General features: G+C 42.5%; 1 protein-coding gene across 1 annotated transcript; it reads left to right on the top strand.

Moving 5' to 3' along the window:
• The first annotated feature begins 539 nt into the window (after positions 1-539).
• Spcs3 (signal peptidase complex subunit 3) lies at positions 540-7195 on the top strand. Its single transcript, XM_021219514.1, has 5 exons — positions 540-788; positions 2078-2151; positions 4000-4076; positions 5457-5572; positions 7043-7195. The coding sequence occupies exons 1-5, from the start codon at positions 646-648 to the stop codon at positions 7173-7175; spliced, it is 543 nt and encodes a 180-aa protein (XP_021075173.1). The 5' UTR covers positions 540-645; the 3' UTR covers positions 7176-7195.
• Positions 7196-17925: the final 10730 nt, after the last annotated feature.

Raw genomic sequence — 17925 nt, 5'->3', positions numbered from 1 at the left:
AGTGGAAATATTTGGAATTGTGGTATGAAATACGTAACTTAAGCAGAGGTTCTGTTCTCTGTTGAAAGCAAAGCAGGAATTTGACTAATTGTCTAGGCAAAGGCTGCATACCAACACTGGTGTCCCTGACTGCTATTTAGGGGCCTGATTGACTTCATTTTTCCTCCTGTCTAAAAATGTCCAACTTTATCAGCTTTGATCGAGGTGAGCTGGGACCACGCGTTTTGAAAGTGACTACCACAGAACAGTTAAGGAGCCTCAGTCCCTATAAACTTAACTGAAGGTGAACTAGCAAAACGCTGCTTCCCTACCAAGACAGAGCAGTGGAGGAGGCGGGTCCCCCCGTGGCAAAGCCCAACCCCCGTGCTCTTTGCCGATTGGCGGATTGACTGAAAGCACCGCCTTCCAGCGCGTGCACGGCCGCGCGGTGGGTGTGACCCCCGAGGGGTGGGGTGGGAGCGTGCGCGCTCCCGTTGGAGGACCGGAAAGGGGGCGGGGCCGGGCGGGGCTGGGCGTGGCGGCGGCGCGCGCTCCCGGAAGGTGCGCGCCCGGTGCGCGGGTGGGCGGGGACTGGTCGGCCGCGGGAAGCGGAGCCTGAAGTGCGAGTGTGGGAGCCGGGGCTCGGGAAGGAAAGAGGTCGCCACGATGAACACCGTCCTGTCGCGCGCGAACTCCCTGTTCGCCTTCTCGCTGAGCGTGATGGCGGCGCTCACCTTCGGCTGCTTCATCACCACCGCCTTCAAAGACCGGAGCGTCCCGGTGCGGCTGCACGTCTCGCGGATCATGCTGTGAGTGCGGCCGGCCGGCCGACCGGCCCCGCCCGGGGCTGTGTGCGCGGTCCCCGAGGGCTTCGCTGCGGGGCCATCCACCCCGCGGACGCGCGTCCCGGGGGGGCCCTCGGACCCCAGCCCTTGCGCGATCGTCTCCCGGGTGGCCTGGGTCAGCGCTCCCCGTCCTTCCTGTTCTGCACGTCCCTCACCCACCCGGGCCAATGAGGGAGCAACACAACAGCACACCCACACCCGCGCTTCCGCCTGGCGCCTCCCCGCCTGCGAGCGCGCGTGGGGTCCCCAGCCAGTTCCCCAGACCCCCGGCCTTGGTGGGTGGCTCTGGTGTCGCGTCCAACCCCAGTTGGTTCTCTTTGACAGTCCCTGAAGACGTCTGGCTGTCCCTCCTTCTGGACACAGCCCTTGCAACAGCTGCCTTGAAGTTAGGATGTGCAGGAGGCACAGGGGCGGTTTAAACATCCCAGTTTCTTGTTATTTTTAACGTCGTTCTTTAGCCAGCAACCTGGATAAGTCTTCGGAGACATTAAAAATAGAAATTCGAAATGACTGTTCTTTCCCGTACTGCCTGTTTTATTTATAGCATTTCCCTCCATTTTCTGGCACTTTTATCTTTCATGCAGTGGTTTCAATTCCTGTCTGCTCTGTGTGTACGGTCTTCTATAATCTGCCCCGTTCTTTTAGCCTTGGTTTACGAATTTTTTTTTGTAAGTGTCCCCTCTTACTACTGCTGCTGCTTTTGATTCCCCCCCTCACACACACACACATTTTTGTTAGATACTATTGGTGAGACGTGGCTTAGATGCCAGCCCTGCCATCACCTTCAGTGGTGACCTAGACAAACTTGAAACATATTAAACATTGATGTGATCTTAAACAGGTTTCTTGATCTCGAGCGTGTTCACGTTTGTTGTAAGTGAAGAAAGCCACTGGAAGGATTGTTGTATGGTTTTTAGATAATTGTGGAAAGTACATGTTGGCTCTGACATATGGCATGTGGTTTTATAAACAGGTGCATAAAGCATTTGTGTTTTCGTTTTTCTCTTTAGTTTTATTTTTTCTCTTCCCTTGTGTTCTCTCAGAGCTTCCCGTTAGGCAGATGAAAACCACTGACTGCCTTCTCTTGTATTGAATTATAATATTTATTCTCACCAAAGGTTACTCTTTAAGTTTACGATTTCGATGTAAAACAGGTTTGACTTGTGCACACAATGAGCCCTTCCTGTTTCAAGTTGTGTACGTTTAGTGTGATACTGTGAGGGATGTGATAAAGCTTTTATCTTTACTTCTAGAAAAAATGTAGAAGACTTCACGGGCCCTAGAGAAAGAAGTGACCTGGGATTCATCACATTTGATATAACAGCTGATATCCTTCAAGAAAACTTGGCATTGCCTTTTCTGTTCGTTTGAAATGAGATGCAAGTGTAGGAGATTGGGGAAGAGGGAGTGTGACTGTTGACTCCACCCCAGCCTGTGGTTTATGTGCATATATCTTAATTCTTCATTTAAACACCAATTCGAAGGTAGGGAAAAAAAGATACACTTAAGTCATTTTGGTTAGAGAAGGAAAAACTTACCAGAGCTCAGCCTGCCTAGAAATAGCCTGTTTTCAGTCTCAAATAATCTCTCATCTCTTCAGAGAGAAAACAAACAAACACCTCATTTGTTTAAAAGGACATTTTGTCTGCAGTGGTTTGTTCTGAGGGCCATTGATGATAACTTAGGTCAGCGTTTTATCACCTGTCTGGTCAGATGGATCGTAATGTAGCTTCATTGATCAGCGAGGATGAGTTATTGTCTCTTTATCTTGTGTCTCTGTCTTCACCAGATTGACATCTTGGCAACCTTAAGTCTCCTTTAGGGCCATAGGTTATAATCCTGGCAGTGTATTCAGTGTATCATTATTATTATTATTATTATTATTATTATTATTATTAATATTATTAATTATTGGTTAAGGAGACTGTTGTATAAAGCATCTGACCAAAGCATATGTCTGACAGGTTTACCAGCTGTTCATCCTTAAACTATTTGCAGTTTTTAATTAAGCCAATTATTGGATTCAGGTATAATGTAGGAATTAGTTTCAAATGTATCTTTTGTGAAAATACAGATGCTATCAGAAAAACATAAAATTTTGTGTGTAAATTTTCATGCCCTTTTAAAAATCTTAGATAAGAAGGAGCTTAGGCAGAGATGGAAGTAGTATTTTGTATTCTAGAAAACCACATTAAGCCACTGGGAGTGTAACTCATTTGGTAGAGTTCTTGCCTAGTATGCAAATACGAGTCCTGATTTCTATCTCCAGCACTGCATAAACCTGGCTTGTGGGGCATGCCTATAATCCCATAACTCCAAAGGAAGGGGCCAGATTGGAGGTTCAGAAACTATTTACTGTGTTTATACACTATCAGTCTTATAGTTTGTTCAGATTTTCTTAATGTTTCCTCATATTTGAAATTGTCCTTTCCGTTTGTAAAGAACTGCTGTAGACGTCTCAATTCTGAACAATAACTGGTAGTGGGTATACTTTAAAATTAGAGTGTAATAAGCCTATCAATATGTATGTACATATAAAGTTAATAATTTAGAGATAATATTTAATAAAAATTCTCATGTTAGCTCTTCTCAGTGTGGCTTAGTATTGTAGTCCCTTCTAGTAGTACCTCTCCAAGATGAGTGGGACCCTGTTAGTGTTTCTTTACTGCTACCGCAGAACCCCCCACACTGAGACATTGTGGTCTGGATGACGGGTAACCACATCAACTTGTATAGAATGCTGTACGTGGTTAGTTCCTTGAGCTCAGTGCACATGTGCATGTCGCTACTTTGAATAGTGAGGACTGGTTCTGCTTTGGAGCCCTTCTGAAACTCTTTCTCTGAAATTCTAAGTCCTCATTCTTTTGGACTCAGTGGACAGAATTAAAGTTTCAGTTTCTTATGTTTACTTTTTTAAATAAACAAGTCAGCTAGTTATGTTTACAGGATGAGGGGGGATGGTAATCTACACACACACACACACCTTTGGAATGGGCTAGATTTTACAGTATATATGTATCCTTTATTTTTGTTTTTAATTAGTGCTTTGGTATATTCGTGGGCTGCCTGTTCTATTTTGTTTCAGTGTTCATGTAGCCATGGATGTTTGAAGAATAAGGTCTGTTTGAAAGTTGTGGGCTGCTGTTTAGTCTTTTAGAGTCCTTAACTAGTTTACATCTAGAGAATATATTTGATTGGAATGTTAAGCAGTTATTTCTTTATTTATCAGCAGAGTATTCAACAAAAAATAATGTAAGTATTTATCTAAATATAATAGTTTCCTTTTAAACATTCTTTCTTACGAAAGAATGTAATTTCAAAAACTTACTTGTTGGAAAATCAGTCTTCTCTTCAAGGATTCCACAGATTGTACCCCACCCACTGAGCTGTGTCACTGACCCAAGAATATAAATTTTTATGTATTCAGAATATCTGACCTTCATAGCTTAGTTTTTTAAAAAAAAATCAAGCTACTAGAGAGAAGGCTGTAGTAAGGAAGCTTTCTTTCCTGCAGTGTAAGGTCTGTACGCCTTGTCGCTCTCTGGCACTCAGGGTCCAGGAAGGTGTGCGCACTGCTACAGCAGGCTATTCCGTAACTGCCTTAGCTTCTCTAATAGTGCTAATACTGAAGAGTATGGAGTGGCTTCCTTAATGTATCAAACTGAGATACACACAAATAAGACATCACTTCTACGTTGTTGTCAAAAGCAATTCTGTTTTTTCATCATTGTAGGTAGGTGTGGCAATTTGAATAAGTATGTCCCCCACAGCCTCCTGTGTTTGAATGCTTGGCCATAGGGAGTAGCACTATTAGGTGTGGCCCTGATGGAGTAGGTGTGGCCTGGTTACAGGAAGTAATGTCCCTATAGAGGTGGGGCTTTGAGCTCTCCTGTGCTCAAGCTCCACCCAGTGTGGAATCTAGTCTCCTCCCGAGGCCTTTAGATTAAGATGTAGAACTCTCAGCTCCTCTAGAACTGTGTCTGCCTTCAAGCTGCCAAGCCTCTGAAACTGGAAGGCAACCCCAGTGAAATGTTTTTCCTATAAGAGTTGCCTTGTTTCTTTACAGCAATGGAAACCTAACTAAGACAGTAGGTAATTTGTTATTAGAGGTGGGTCTATATTTTATATAACCTCTATTAGTATTTAGCAGGCAGCATGTTAAACAACTTCATATACTAATTTTTGGTCCATATATTTTATGGTAGATATTTGATTAGACATCGGGCATACTAGGGTGAATGAACTTTAAAATCAACAAAACATTTTAAAGACAGCAGGAAAAGCTTCCCTTCAAAATAAGAGGTTTGATCTCTGCCTTTAAAAATCATCAAAATATTTTAAAAATATAAAATTTTATAATAAGAATAACTGCTGTATGTAAACACTATTGAGTGTGTATCCAAAAATTATGAGTATCAATGTTACTTTTATGATGGGTATACTAAATTGTATTTATAATTCTGCTTTACCTCAGTAAAACCAGTAAGGTAACGCTAGTTTGGGATTAAATTATTGCTTTGGTGAGTCATCAATACACTTCCATGCAGTAGCTCAACTCTTTGCTTACTTAGTCTTCGATTTTGTAGTGAGAATGTTCCTGCTAAGTTATCTAATTACTTTCAATTGATACAGGCTCTGAACCAAGTTGTCCTTTGGGACAAGATCGTTTTGAGAGGTGATAATCCGAAGCTACTTTTGAAAGATATGAAGACAAAGTATTTCTTCTTTGACGATGGAAATGGCCTCAAGTGAGTGCTTCCTTGTTGTTTTTAACATTTTTAAGTGACATTGGTAAGAGACTGATGAAATGTGTTTTTATTTTAAAGAAAAAAAAAAATATTGTTCCTGGGGAAATAGTAGCGTTGACCTGGCATGCACAGGATCTGGTTCAACTTCCAGTACAGTTAAGAAGGGAAGGGGATAAAAATGTTAGTACAACAGTTTGGGAGAAAAGTGATTGTGTATTTTGAACTCAACTGAAAGACTGAGAAAGGCTGGAGAGATGGCTCAGTGGTTAAGAGCACTGACTGCTCTTCCAGAGGTCATGCAACCACATGGTGGCTCACAACCATCTATAATGGGATCAGATGCCCTCTCCTGGTGTGTTTGAAGACAGCTACAGTGTACTCATATAAATGAATATAAATAAATCTTTTAAGAGAAGGAGAAGAAGAAAAGAAAGACGGAGGAAAGAGAAAAATTGGCATTGGTCATAGTAATCATTTCTCTAATGATGCAGAATGCAGTAACACAATACAAGTCCACAGCTGTTCTAGTCCTTTCTATTGTGATAAAACACCAGGAAACAAAGCAGCTGGCGAACAAAGCCAAGGTGAGAACTGAGGCAGACACTGTGGAGAAATGCCTCCTGTTAACTTCCTCAGCTTGCTTTCATATCCACCCCAGACCACCTGTCCAAGGATGGCCCTGCCCACAGCAGGACAAGTGCCTCAGATCAGTCATTAGTTATAAATGCCCTGTAAGCTTGCCTGCCCTCCAGTCTAATGGGGCTCCTCAATTGAAGTTCCCTGTCCTGAGATCACTATATCCTGTGTCATAGTGACAGAAAATTAACCCGTGCAATAGTTGTTACTATTGAATATACAAGGACACGGGGGCTTTCTCACGTGTGGGAGGGGCGCCACTGTTACATTAAAGCTCTGCTTTCTGCACTCCAGTCAGGAGCCTGCATGAGGAGTCAATGTGGTGGGTTGAGACCTGGTTTCTAGTGTTGCTTCTTTAACTTATTCCCCCCTCCCCCCCAATATTCAGTTTACTCTTCAGATTGATGATCAGGATCTCAGACCATTTTGACTTTGATGCTTTATAAGATTTGACCTAATCACACCTTTGGACATGCAAATAATGTGGATTTTGATAGATTTTGATCTGCTGCAGTTTTCATCTTTAAATAATGGCAAAATTAGATTTCAAACTATTGCCTTTTGATTCCTAGCATGGGTCTCATTTTCTCCTTATGTGCTCTATTCATATAAGCTTTTTTGCTGCAGTTGTGAGTTTACGCTGGTCATTTGGGCTACCTGTGAATGTCATGTTGATGTCTTCTAGTGCTATCTGTGGATTTCATAAAAAATTGTTATATTTTGTCTATTAGAAACAGCTAGTTATAGATTAAGTATATGGCCCAATAGCACTTGATTGAAATTTTCCTTAAATGATAAGTTCTGCTAACCTTTGCTTATTACATCTTTTTGTAGGGGAAACAGGAATGTCACTTTGACACTCTCCTGGAACGTTGTACCAAATGCTGGAATTCTACCTCTTGTGACAGGATCGGGACATGTGTCTGTGCCATTTCCAGATACATATGAAATAACCAAGAGTTACTAAATTATTCTGAATTTGAAACATATTTTTATACATGTTGAATTGCATCTCATCTCTTCCCGGTTTCTTCATTGATTTTTTTTTTCTTTTTTTTCCTTTTTTGTTTGGATGTAAGAACGACTCACATCAGAAGACGCAGTTGAAGTGAAAGGTTCTGAGCTGCTTAAGCTTAGCTTTGTAAACAGACAGAAAAAGCCTCCCCGAGAATAGTATGAAGAACGAGGCACCTGCATAGGAAGAATCTGTCAGCTGTGTAGGCTTGAAACATTTATTTATATTATCTTACAGAATACAAAATGATCATAAAGGGCTGTTAGACATTCAGGTGTCGTAAGAATTCTGAATTGTATGTTTCGTGTTCATGCAAGGCAGTGTGACTTACTCGTGGGCACTCTCTTATATCTCTAAGTGTATAATCTAAGTGTAGATGACTGGAAACTAGATAAATGTGGTTCTTTAAAGTCTGGTTTACAAACGAGCAGAGTGGTAGAATTTTATTCCGTTTCTTTTACAAATCCCCACCATGCTTGCTTTCCTTAGGTGAGTGGCAGCTTTCTCCAAATGAAGAGGAAGAGTCTGTAAAATCTAGCAGGCTCACTTTAAAGTTTCAGCCCAGCCAGATGTGTATCTTTCAGTCTGTTCAGAGTGTTTCTTTGTGTATTTCTTTGAAATTTGACCTTTGCCATGCAAAGTTGAAAAATGTTTGCATGGATTACCTCCCGAATTGAATTCATCCCACTGAACTTGCTTCTGTGGTTCACTACAGTTTTCTCAGCTCTATACTTTTACAGTTGGAATAGTAAGAACAGTTATCAGTGCTTTTCCACCCACAGATTTCTCTCCTGTGTTGAGTGCTGTCTTGAGTGGTCCTAATGAGGTAGGGAGTGCAAATGTTAGCTCTTTGCAAGTGAAGAAACTGAAACCCAGAAACTTCCTGACTTGCACCCAAATTAAAAAGCAGGCAGTGGGCTTCTTTTATACCTCAGTTTACACATTGGTCACATTCATACAATTTTATTGTAGTTCGTTAATCTCATTTTCCTTCTGGGAATGAGAGAGTACGAAAGTAATTTTCTGGCACCCAGCAACTTACACAGTGATATCTTTGTGTATATTCATTTTTACCCATGTTAAAATAACTATATAGGTTTGTAAAATAATTTAGAGATTAAATACATTGTATATGATTGAATATGTAATTATATTTGACATGAGATTTATTTTCCTCATTGATAAATACCCTCAGAATTAGCATCTGCATATTGGCTACTCTTAAATGCAAGAGTAGACACTACGCACATTCTGCAGTAACCTAAAAGGGCTGTTTACTAGCAATAGCATAAATAAGTATTTGTTCTGTTTACCTCATGTGTTTAGTGACATTCATTTTAACAGCTCTTGTATGTGGTGGTACAGTTCTTACAAATGCATGTGCATGAGGTTTTCTTAGCAGCAGAAAGGTCAGAGGTGCACCTTGAGATTGGCACTAGTGCGTTCCTTAAACATTTCAGGGTCTGATTCTTTGTCTATAAAATGATCCTTTACTATGATAGAAGTCTGTGAAATGTTTTCTGTTCAGCAGATTGTGAACAGGGAACCACCTTAGTGATCTGAAGTCAGAAAAGTGATGCAAAGATTAAGAGTTCATAAGGATCTGAGCTTCTGTTACATTTTACACCTACAAAATTGGGCTTTATCCATTGATCAGATACTAGATGTGTAAAGTCTGCAAGTGTCAAAGTTAGAGGATTTGGGTGTGCCCTAGCTAAGGAAGCCTTGACAAGTCTAGGGCATTAAAGCCGCATCTCAGTTCAGTTAACAGTTCACTATACCTTTGTGAGGAGTGGCTCTGTTGGGTGAGCACAGACTGTCTAGCATTGACATTTATGTATCTGAAAAGCCCAATATGGCAAATGGCCTTTGTTTTTACCAGACTAAGGGAGCTGCTTGGGATGCGGCTGCTCCAGCATGCCACTAGCCCTGTTTCTCAGGAACTCCATTGTGTACGTGCACGGTTTTATCCATTTGTGATGATTCTGAAACTTGCAAAGTTCGTATGCGTGATAAGCATCTCTGGTGTCAGGGTTTTAGAGAAGACTCAGCACTTCAGCAGCTGAGCCCAGAGGTGATTCTGTGAAAAGATGATGATTGCAAGAATGTTAGTAACGCGGTTGCGGTTGGAAATGAACTTGAAAATGTAGGGCTCAGCATATCCCTCTCAGTCTTAACTAGACGCCTTAACTGTGTGCTTTGTGCCTGGCCATTGCATTGAGTGTCCTCATGCTGGAAGGAAAATAACAGCTTCAGAAACTGTTGAAAATATAATAGGAAAACAGGCTGGTTCGAATTTCTTTGCTGGTAATTGTTTTACAGCTCTTCAGTGGTCTTTCTAGCCAATTATTCCTGTGAAGAATTGGACTTTAAGGAGCTAAAGTTTTGGATGGGGGCTGGTGCAGGGGCCTGGTAGTGGAGAGTCTGCTTTCTGATACTTTGACCTCGGAGCTGTGACCTTTGATTGTAAGCAAACATCTATTTCAAAAGCTTCCCTCGCTCTCAGTCACAAGCCTGTGTAACTTACTGCGCAACTGCCAATGGTTCAAAGATGTATGTTTGAAAAAGTTCTTTCATAGTTTTTATGAAATGTGGGAAATTGTTTACTTAAACAAATGCACAAGAAAATAATTCATAAAATTGCTGAATATATATGTGCAAAAATTTTCTTAACTACAATAAACATTCAACATTTTTCTAATAAAGATGTTTTTTTCTGAGTAAAAATATGCATTTTAAAAACTTCCAGATTTAATGCGTTTTTTTAAAGCTGCTAAATTAAAAAGAAAAAAAAGTAGTGCATTTGAGGTTTGAGGAAGGAGTGTGCAGTGGGGCTTTGGGGGTTCGTTCAGTCTGCTCCCCAGAATGTGCCCAGAGGTTGTGTGCTCCTGAACTTGACTGAAGTCCTGGGAGGGCAGGCTGTCGGGTTTGTGCTTGTGTCTTGTCCAGTACTCAGCACAGTGCCTTACAGTTGATAGGCAGGTGCGCAATAAACGAGGAAGTGCTTGTGTCTATTGTGACCCAGACATAGATGACCCTGTATACTATCCCCTTTGTAAATACTGCTTTTATTTTGGTTTTCTCTCACATGCATGATTTTTCCTGCTTTCTCTTCAAGCTCAGTTGGATTATCCAATAAAGGTAAATGGGGGTGTCATCCCGGGGACTGTCACTGCCCTGTCTCTCTCTCTCCTTTCTAAAAAGTTACAGGTCAGACTGGAAAAACGCCTTACCAGGTACAGATACTGAGGTACTGGCTGCGTAAGCTAATTTAGTACCTTGGAAAGCATGCACATATGTGTGCCCACACACACACACACACACACACACAGAGAGAGAGAGACACAGAGACAGAAAGTGCCAGGTACTACGGTTTACATATGTAATGACAGCATTAATGACAGTGTGGGGATGAGGGTCAGAGAATGGAGGCTCGTCCTGAAGCTGATGGACCAGAGGCCTGGAGTCCACAGTGCAAACAGAACAGACCCTGCCCCAAGGTGGGGACTGGAATCAGTTAGATTTTGTGACGACCTGATCTTGGGCTTTTTAACTCTAGGGTGGGGCTTGGCCTACAGGGACCGGAGGTGCTGGGGACTCTGGTACAGTGTTCTGTGGGCTGAGGCTTGTGGTTGGAGGTCCTCAGAGGCAGGGTGTGGTCACTCAAGTGGCTGAGCCTAGCCCTTTCTGGGGGGCATGAGGTCAGTAGGGGCAGAGACTGGCAACTAGCATGCCTCATGGGACTAACACCCATCATCTCAATCACCTCTTCGCCCTCCCGGCCTTCACTTTTGTGGGCATTAATTTTCAGCTTCACGTAGTTTTCCACCTATGTGACATCTGATTTGTCATTTTTCCCGCCATTCTGATTGGTGCGAAGCTCTCAGTCTGTGAAAACAGGTACATATTTTCTTGCATCAAGGAGGGCTGATGTAGGATAAATTCCACAGGTCATTTTACAGACCAAGTTGGAAAACAACAAGGTTTCTTTTGGTACACAAAATTGATGGAAAATTGTGGCACTTCTAATGTGACAGACATCATTCCTATTCATTTATTGGCCCAAGCATATCACATAAAAGTCAGTGCATCACAGTTATTAATTCCACAGGGGAGCACTGCGGATTACATGGAACTGGGTAATCCTCTAATAAAAATGGGGAGATAGATAGTTCTTTGGGGAATGATATAATCAATTCATCATACATTCGTGGTATAGTTTAGGGTCAGCTGGTTATGGATATGTTAATGTCTAGTATAGAAATATTTCTGGGTCTTGCTGTTTTGACTGAATACTCAATGTAAATACTTGATTTATGTCTTTTGCACTGATCTGTAGCTCGTTACACTGTTGCTATGCACTAAGTAATCACCCCTGGCCATCCATCAGTAGGAAGCTGACCAGGATGGACCACAGATCACTCCTCAGTGGTGGGGTTCTAATGGGGGAGCTGATGAGGAGACGGGAAATCTGGGGTCTTGCACAAGCTATATCTTATGCCAAACACATTTATTAAGAAATAACAACATCTTATGTACAGTTTTCAAGGTTTCAGTAGAAACCTAACATACAGTGGGTTGAAGTCAGCGGGAAGCTAATCCAGCCATGTTGCACACAAAGGACTCAGGTTATCATCTAAAGTGACCCACAGACTGAGCATACAGCAATCTTGAGACATAACCATAGTGCCCTAGGGTGGTAAAAATCCTCGGGATAAAGCCACAGCTCCCCCAAGGTCCTGGCCTCAGACGATCACTGGCCTTCCCACGCAATTTCCTGGTTTTAGACAAGGAACTCAGTTCCCCCTCCATACACAAGGACCGGGGGAAAGCCTTGAATCAACATGGCCTGCAAGTAGCCATGCGTAGGCCTGTCCTACTGATGGGCATTGACTGAGCATGCTGGTGTCAGTGAATGGATGCCAGTGTTTGCTTCTGTTAGGAAAGGGATTCTGGGTGGTTTTGTCTATATGTAAGTGTTTTGAGAAATACCTTTAAGATTATTAAACATTGAAAACTCCGTGTTTTGTTAAAATAATTAAAGGCATTTTGGGACATACATGTTAGCATTTTAAAGTACACACTAGTATTACTCTTGGCATTAATTTTAACAAATGTATTCAAATGTATCCAAGTGCATTTTAAGCACCATAATGATCTGGAACTTAGAAACATTTTCTAATAAGTTCTTCCACAATGGGTAACATGTTTATTATATTTTTCTCTTTAGCAAACTTTTATTCTGTGATAAATACTAAGAGAATGCTATTTTGACATCTTTTTGTGATAGTGTGAACTTCTTGAAAAACATGAATGTAAGTGTGTGTACACATATACTATACATATACATGCTGACACTGTTGTCTTTAAATTTTTATCTCCAAAGTTTCAAGTATTTCCTTTCCTAAGAGGGAACAAATAAATTATATATATATACAGAGAGAGAGAGAGAGAGAGAGAGAGAGAGAGAGAGAGAGAGTATCATTACCTATAACAGCAGTATTAGACCATATAGTTAAGAACAAGACTTACCACAAGCCTATGAATTATTCTCCGAATTAGACATTCTCATCCATCACTGGTAGACCTGGGCAAATATTGTGGAATTCTCATAAAGACTTAGGAGGAGTCAGAAAGAACATCAGAATATTTATATCTGAGCATAGGCAGAGCCACATCAGTACAAGCCTAAAAGCAGATGAAAGCAGTACTCTTTATTCTTGGATCCCTTTTTATTTTTTATTTCATTTTTATTGAAAATAGATACTCCTCTCATACAGTACATCCTGATTACAATGTCCCCTCCCCTCACTCCTCATAACCCCCACTCCCATCTCCCCTCTCTTCCAGCTCCAGTCTCCTGCCATTTTCTCTTTAGAAAAGTGCAGGTCTTCGAGAGAAACAGACAGACGGGATAAAGCAAGACACAGTAAAACAAGATGAAAGCCCTCCTATCAAGATTGGACAAGGCAGAGTCTCATGAGCAGACGAAAGAGTCAAAGACGCCCATTCCCACTTGGGAGTTTGGCACCAAACAGATCACTCTCAAGTGCATTATGCCCACAGCCTGCAGAAGTGCACCGCTAATGAAACCAGCCTCCTGGAGATTTCCATGGCTACAGGATTTAAGTCTTGGTGAGACAAGTGTAGAGAAGTGCACAGGGTAGTTTTTGGAACACTTGCTAAGGCCATCGTCAGATTATCTCCGCTGTCAAGGCTTCATGCCATAGTAAGATTCTGGGTGAGGTGTGCCTTTGTTCTATGAGGAGTAATCATGAAGAGATAGGAAGTGCACCTCCACCTTGGACATGACCTGAAAGTCACTTTAAAAGGATGCTTAAATACAGCCTGCCTCCACTTAGAGTCCCGGCTCCTCCTGACTGAGGAACAGTGCTTTCTGAATACACCGAAGATGAGAAATCTCAGGGAATCAAGGCCAGTGGACTGTACTTTGTATCCCGAAACTTTTCATGTGTAAATTCTTCAATTATGCATTGCTTCCACTTGGTGTTTGCAGACCTTAGTTTTGGCCAAGTCGGCAAGTGTCCAGTGCTATCTTACATTGATACCATTTACATTGTCCTTTATGACTAAAACATTAGATTTATTTCCATGCATTTTTCCCTTTGATAACTGGTAACTCTTGCCAATTTTCTGTTAATTTACTGACATTAGATTTAGAGAACTCAAGCACACCAACAGGCCAGTACCTAGCATTAGTTTCTAAGTCACTCCCCAACAAAACCTGAGCCTAGCTCCAGGCTCAAGGCTAACCCCTAACAAGGTCAGCATCTCTAGGTTACACCCCCAGCAATACCAGGGTCTCCAGGTTATTCCCCCAAGAAATCTACACCCCCAGGCTACAAGCCTGCCCCCTGCCTAACGACCACCAGGACAGAGGGGAGCAGAAGTTACGTTTATGGTTTGACTCCCACACCAGCCAATTATGCTAAGGCTATGGTAGCTCTCTAATTAGATGCTTGCACACTCGCCTCTGCTTGCTGCTTTCTATAAAGCCTTGCCCCGATAGGTGTTCAGATCTCCTTGCCACCAAAATCCATCCTGTGTGACAGTAGTGAGCTAAGGGGTCTGGCCCAAGCTAGCTCAAATAAAGATTCCGCTGTGAGTTGCATCGGATCCGGATAGGCTCCTGTCTGTCTTTTGGGATCACTAACACTTCCCTGGCTCCACAGTAAATACTATTATCATTCCTATTTTAAAGAGGAAAATGATGAAGTAGAGATGAATGAGGGGCTTGCTCATAGCCCCCAGAATAGTTAGTAAAGCCAGTAGTTATTAAAAGTTCGCAAATAGTTGGAAAAAACAATGTCCAACTTCTGGACTTGGCACCAGACTCCAAACTCTCATTCCCAGCGTTGCTGCCCTTTCCCTCAGGCACATGAGGTTGTCCAGGCTTTTCTTTCATAACTGTTGTGGGGGATTTGTGCAAAACACCTCCCAGTGCTGCTGGCGCACAGCTGAGTGATTATCTCCGTGAAGTACGGGGCATGTGGAACCAAACTGAACACGGTACAGATTCCAAAGTCAGTTGGTGAAGCACATGTTTTAGTTTGCAAATTTTGAGCAAATTATTATGTGAAGCAATGATTCTTGCTCTAGTGTCTTAATTGAAATAGGAAACAGTCTCTGGATCGTGCATTTAATGTTTAAGAAAAGCGTGGTGAGAACTTTCTTAGTTCAATTATGAAGGTCAGTAATGAAAGATGGGAAAATTTATCCTCATTTTAGGCATCTGGCATAAGAAGGACCAGAGATAAACAGCAAATAAGAAAACTGACTATAAGTTGGTGTGAATAACAAAAAGCACCATGAACTGAAGATGCTTTTATCCTGGTTGTGATGACGAAGAGGACGTTCAGGTCTACTGCATCATGTCTAAGAGGAAGGAAGGGTGTTATCTGCAGAGGCAGGCCAGCAAGGAAACCACGAAGAGGGGACCTACAGATGTTCAGTTTGATTTGGATCACAAGGAAGGGCAAAGGGGGTTGTAACTTATGTTTATCCCTGTCTAGCTTCAAATGAATGTGACACGAACTATAATTTATTTATTAGGCTCTGCTCAATTACAGAGGGGATTACCCCTAATCTAATTCTCTAATGCTAGACTGGTTGTACAACCAAATACTTGCTGTGTGAATCTTCCTGGCTGATTTCTGCTCCAACAGTCTGGTGTCCTGGGGAGGCATCTCATGTGCTGCTGGTCCATCATGACTAAGGGAGACCTCCCGTTCTCTTGTTCTCTGTTAAGTATTCTCCTCCTCTGCCCTGTAGTCCCTACCTAGGAACCCCCAGCCCAGTAGCCCAAACTGCACCTCTCTGTAGTCTCCCCATTATTGGTTGTAGCCATTTTTACTTCATCAATGGTTTTAAATTGGAGCTTGCACCTGAAAGGCCTGGTATACATGGAATTTGCTTGCCTTGGGGCAACCAGATCTCTCGGGGTACAGAATTTAGTGTATGAATACACCAGCACCAGACCAACCCTCAATAGAGGGTTGGTGCTATTTTGGAGAAGGCTTATACATTTTACTGTTTCTCAGAACATATGAGGTGAGGGGTTTTAAACCATTGCCTTTTTTTGAGTGCACAGAACTCAAAAGCTCTTTGGCACTGTCGCTGCTGTCAGCCAAACTAGGAAAATGCCAGACCCTGTAGTGTAGCAAGGCCATAGCTAGTATCCAGAATGTGGCAACTGTGTAGGAGATCCATCACAGCATGAGATGTCTTATTAAAACTAATCAGACGACCAGGGTCCTAAAGAGATGAAGTTCCTTCCATCCACCTCAAGTGCTTGATGCCATTTAACTTTTAAGAATGGTATTATACAGATCTCTGGATTTTTATACTTGCTAATAATCATGAAATTAAATGTTTACGAAATTGGGAGGCTCCAAAGCCTGACACTGTTACTGATGCTATGGTGTGCTTATAGACAGGAGCTTAGCAGAACGACCCTCCAAGAGATCCAATAAGCAGCTGAAAGAGTCAGGTGCAGATACTTATATCTATCCAATGAACATAAGCTGGTGACCCCTGCGGTTGAATTAGGGAAAAGCTGGAAGAAGCTGAGGAGAGCAGACCCCATAGGAAGACCAGCAGTCTCAACTAAACTGGACCCAAGATCTTTTAGACACTGAGTCACCAACCAGGCAGCACACTCCAGCTGATAAGAGGCCCCCAACACATAAAGAGCAGAGAGGTCTGCCCTCAGAGAAGATGCACCTAACCTTTGAGAAACTTGAGGCCCCAGGGAGTGGGGAGGTCTGGTGGGGTGGGGTGAGGGACATCCTCTTGGAGATGGGGGAGGAGGAATGGGATGAGGAACTGTTGGAGGGTGGACCAGGAGGAAGATAATGACTGGATTGTAAAAAAAAAGATTAAAGAATATTTTTTAAGAATGATTTTTTTCCTCTTGATATCCATAGTTTTAACATTTTATATTTAATGTGTAATGGCTGAAAGGGGAAGGGAGGAAGTAAGGGTGAGAGGAAGGGATCTTCCATGGGCAGGTCCTGTGTTTCCTGTCCTCCTGAGGTAGTCATGTTCCATCCAGAAAAGGAGACCCAGAAGTCTCCGTGAGTCCTGAGAGGGACAGAAGGACTCCTTCAGTACTTTCCCACTCCCACGACCACTCCTACTGCATTACAGTTTCATAAAACAACACTTGGACTTTGTGGCTCTATCAGTTCATTTGTCTCACACACACAAGAAATTGTCATTACTTAGCCAATCAATTTCAGGATCCTTTGAGAAAAAGCAGCCAGCTCAGACTTGAAATCACAGTTGAAATTAGAAGCCTAACAAAATTCCTAATTTCGTTGTTCAAATTACTAGCCGTATATTATGGGATAGGGGACTCTGTCAGCAGCGTGGTACCTCAGAGCTGGATTGAGATTAATTCAGTCAGTGAATGGTTACTGAGTGCTGCTTGCTGGGTAGAGACAGAGCAACAGCGCCTTGGGGTGGATTTTTGCCCTTGTGGGATTTAGGTATCTAACCTACACACACACACACACACACACACACACACACACACACACACACACACACAATCAAAGCACACTTTGTGTAAAATGTAAAAGTAACCGAGGCCCAGGGATAATGAAGGTTGGTGAGGCAGGTGAGAACAGAGGTAGTTTAGCAACCTCTGCAAAGCAGCTTAAGCTCCACCCCTACTCCTTTGCCAGCAAAGCGCTTAGCAACCTGGAGCCCCACCTCCGTTAAACTGCATCCACGACTGGTCTTTAAATAAAGGCTTATAGTTCCGCTCACCCACAGTACCCTAGCAATCGTTAGCGCAGTCCCCTGTCCCTTTACGCTCAAATACATGCTAGAGCGTATCCAGAATCAAGGGGCAATGCACCACTGTTCTATCCTGGACTGGCTTAGACCTCGTGTATAATGAGGCAAACTGTATCCTTTGAGAAACATTTAAGGGAAAAATCTCATATTTTCCTTCTCATGCCTGTACATAATTGAGGATGTATGCATTATGGGTACAAGGGCATTTAGCAAAGGCTTACAGTGCCCAAGCCTGTCTATCAATCAAGACAAAACTCCACCCACCCTCTCGCCCACAAAGAGCAACGAATCCTTAGGGGTAGTCTCCAGATCGCAGCTTGCCTTCCTTAATAGTCTTTGTTCTTTGCATGGGGTTGCAACCTCCTCAGCTCCCCCCCCC

This window comes from Mus pahari, chromosome 19 (assembly GCF_900095145.1).
Source record: "Mus pahari chromosome 19, PAHARI_EIJ_v1.1, whole genome shotgun sequence".
In the NCBI taxonomy this organism is placed as follows: domain Eukaryota; kingdom Metazoa; phylum Chordata; class Mammalia; order Rodentia; family Muridae; genus Mus; species Mus pahari.
The sequence above is the reverse complement of the archived record's forward strand: the minus strand, read 5'-3'. Positions and strand labels throughout refer to the sequence as shown.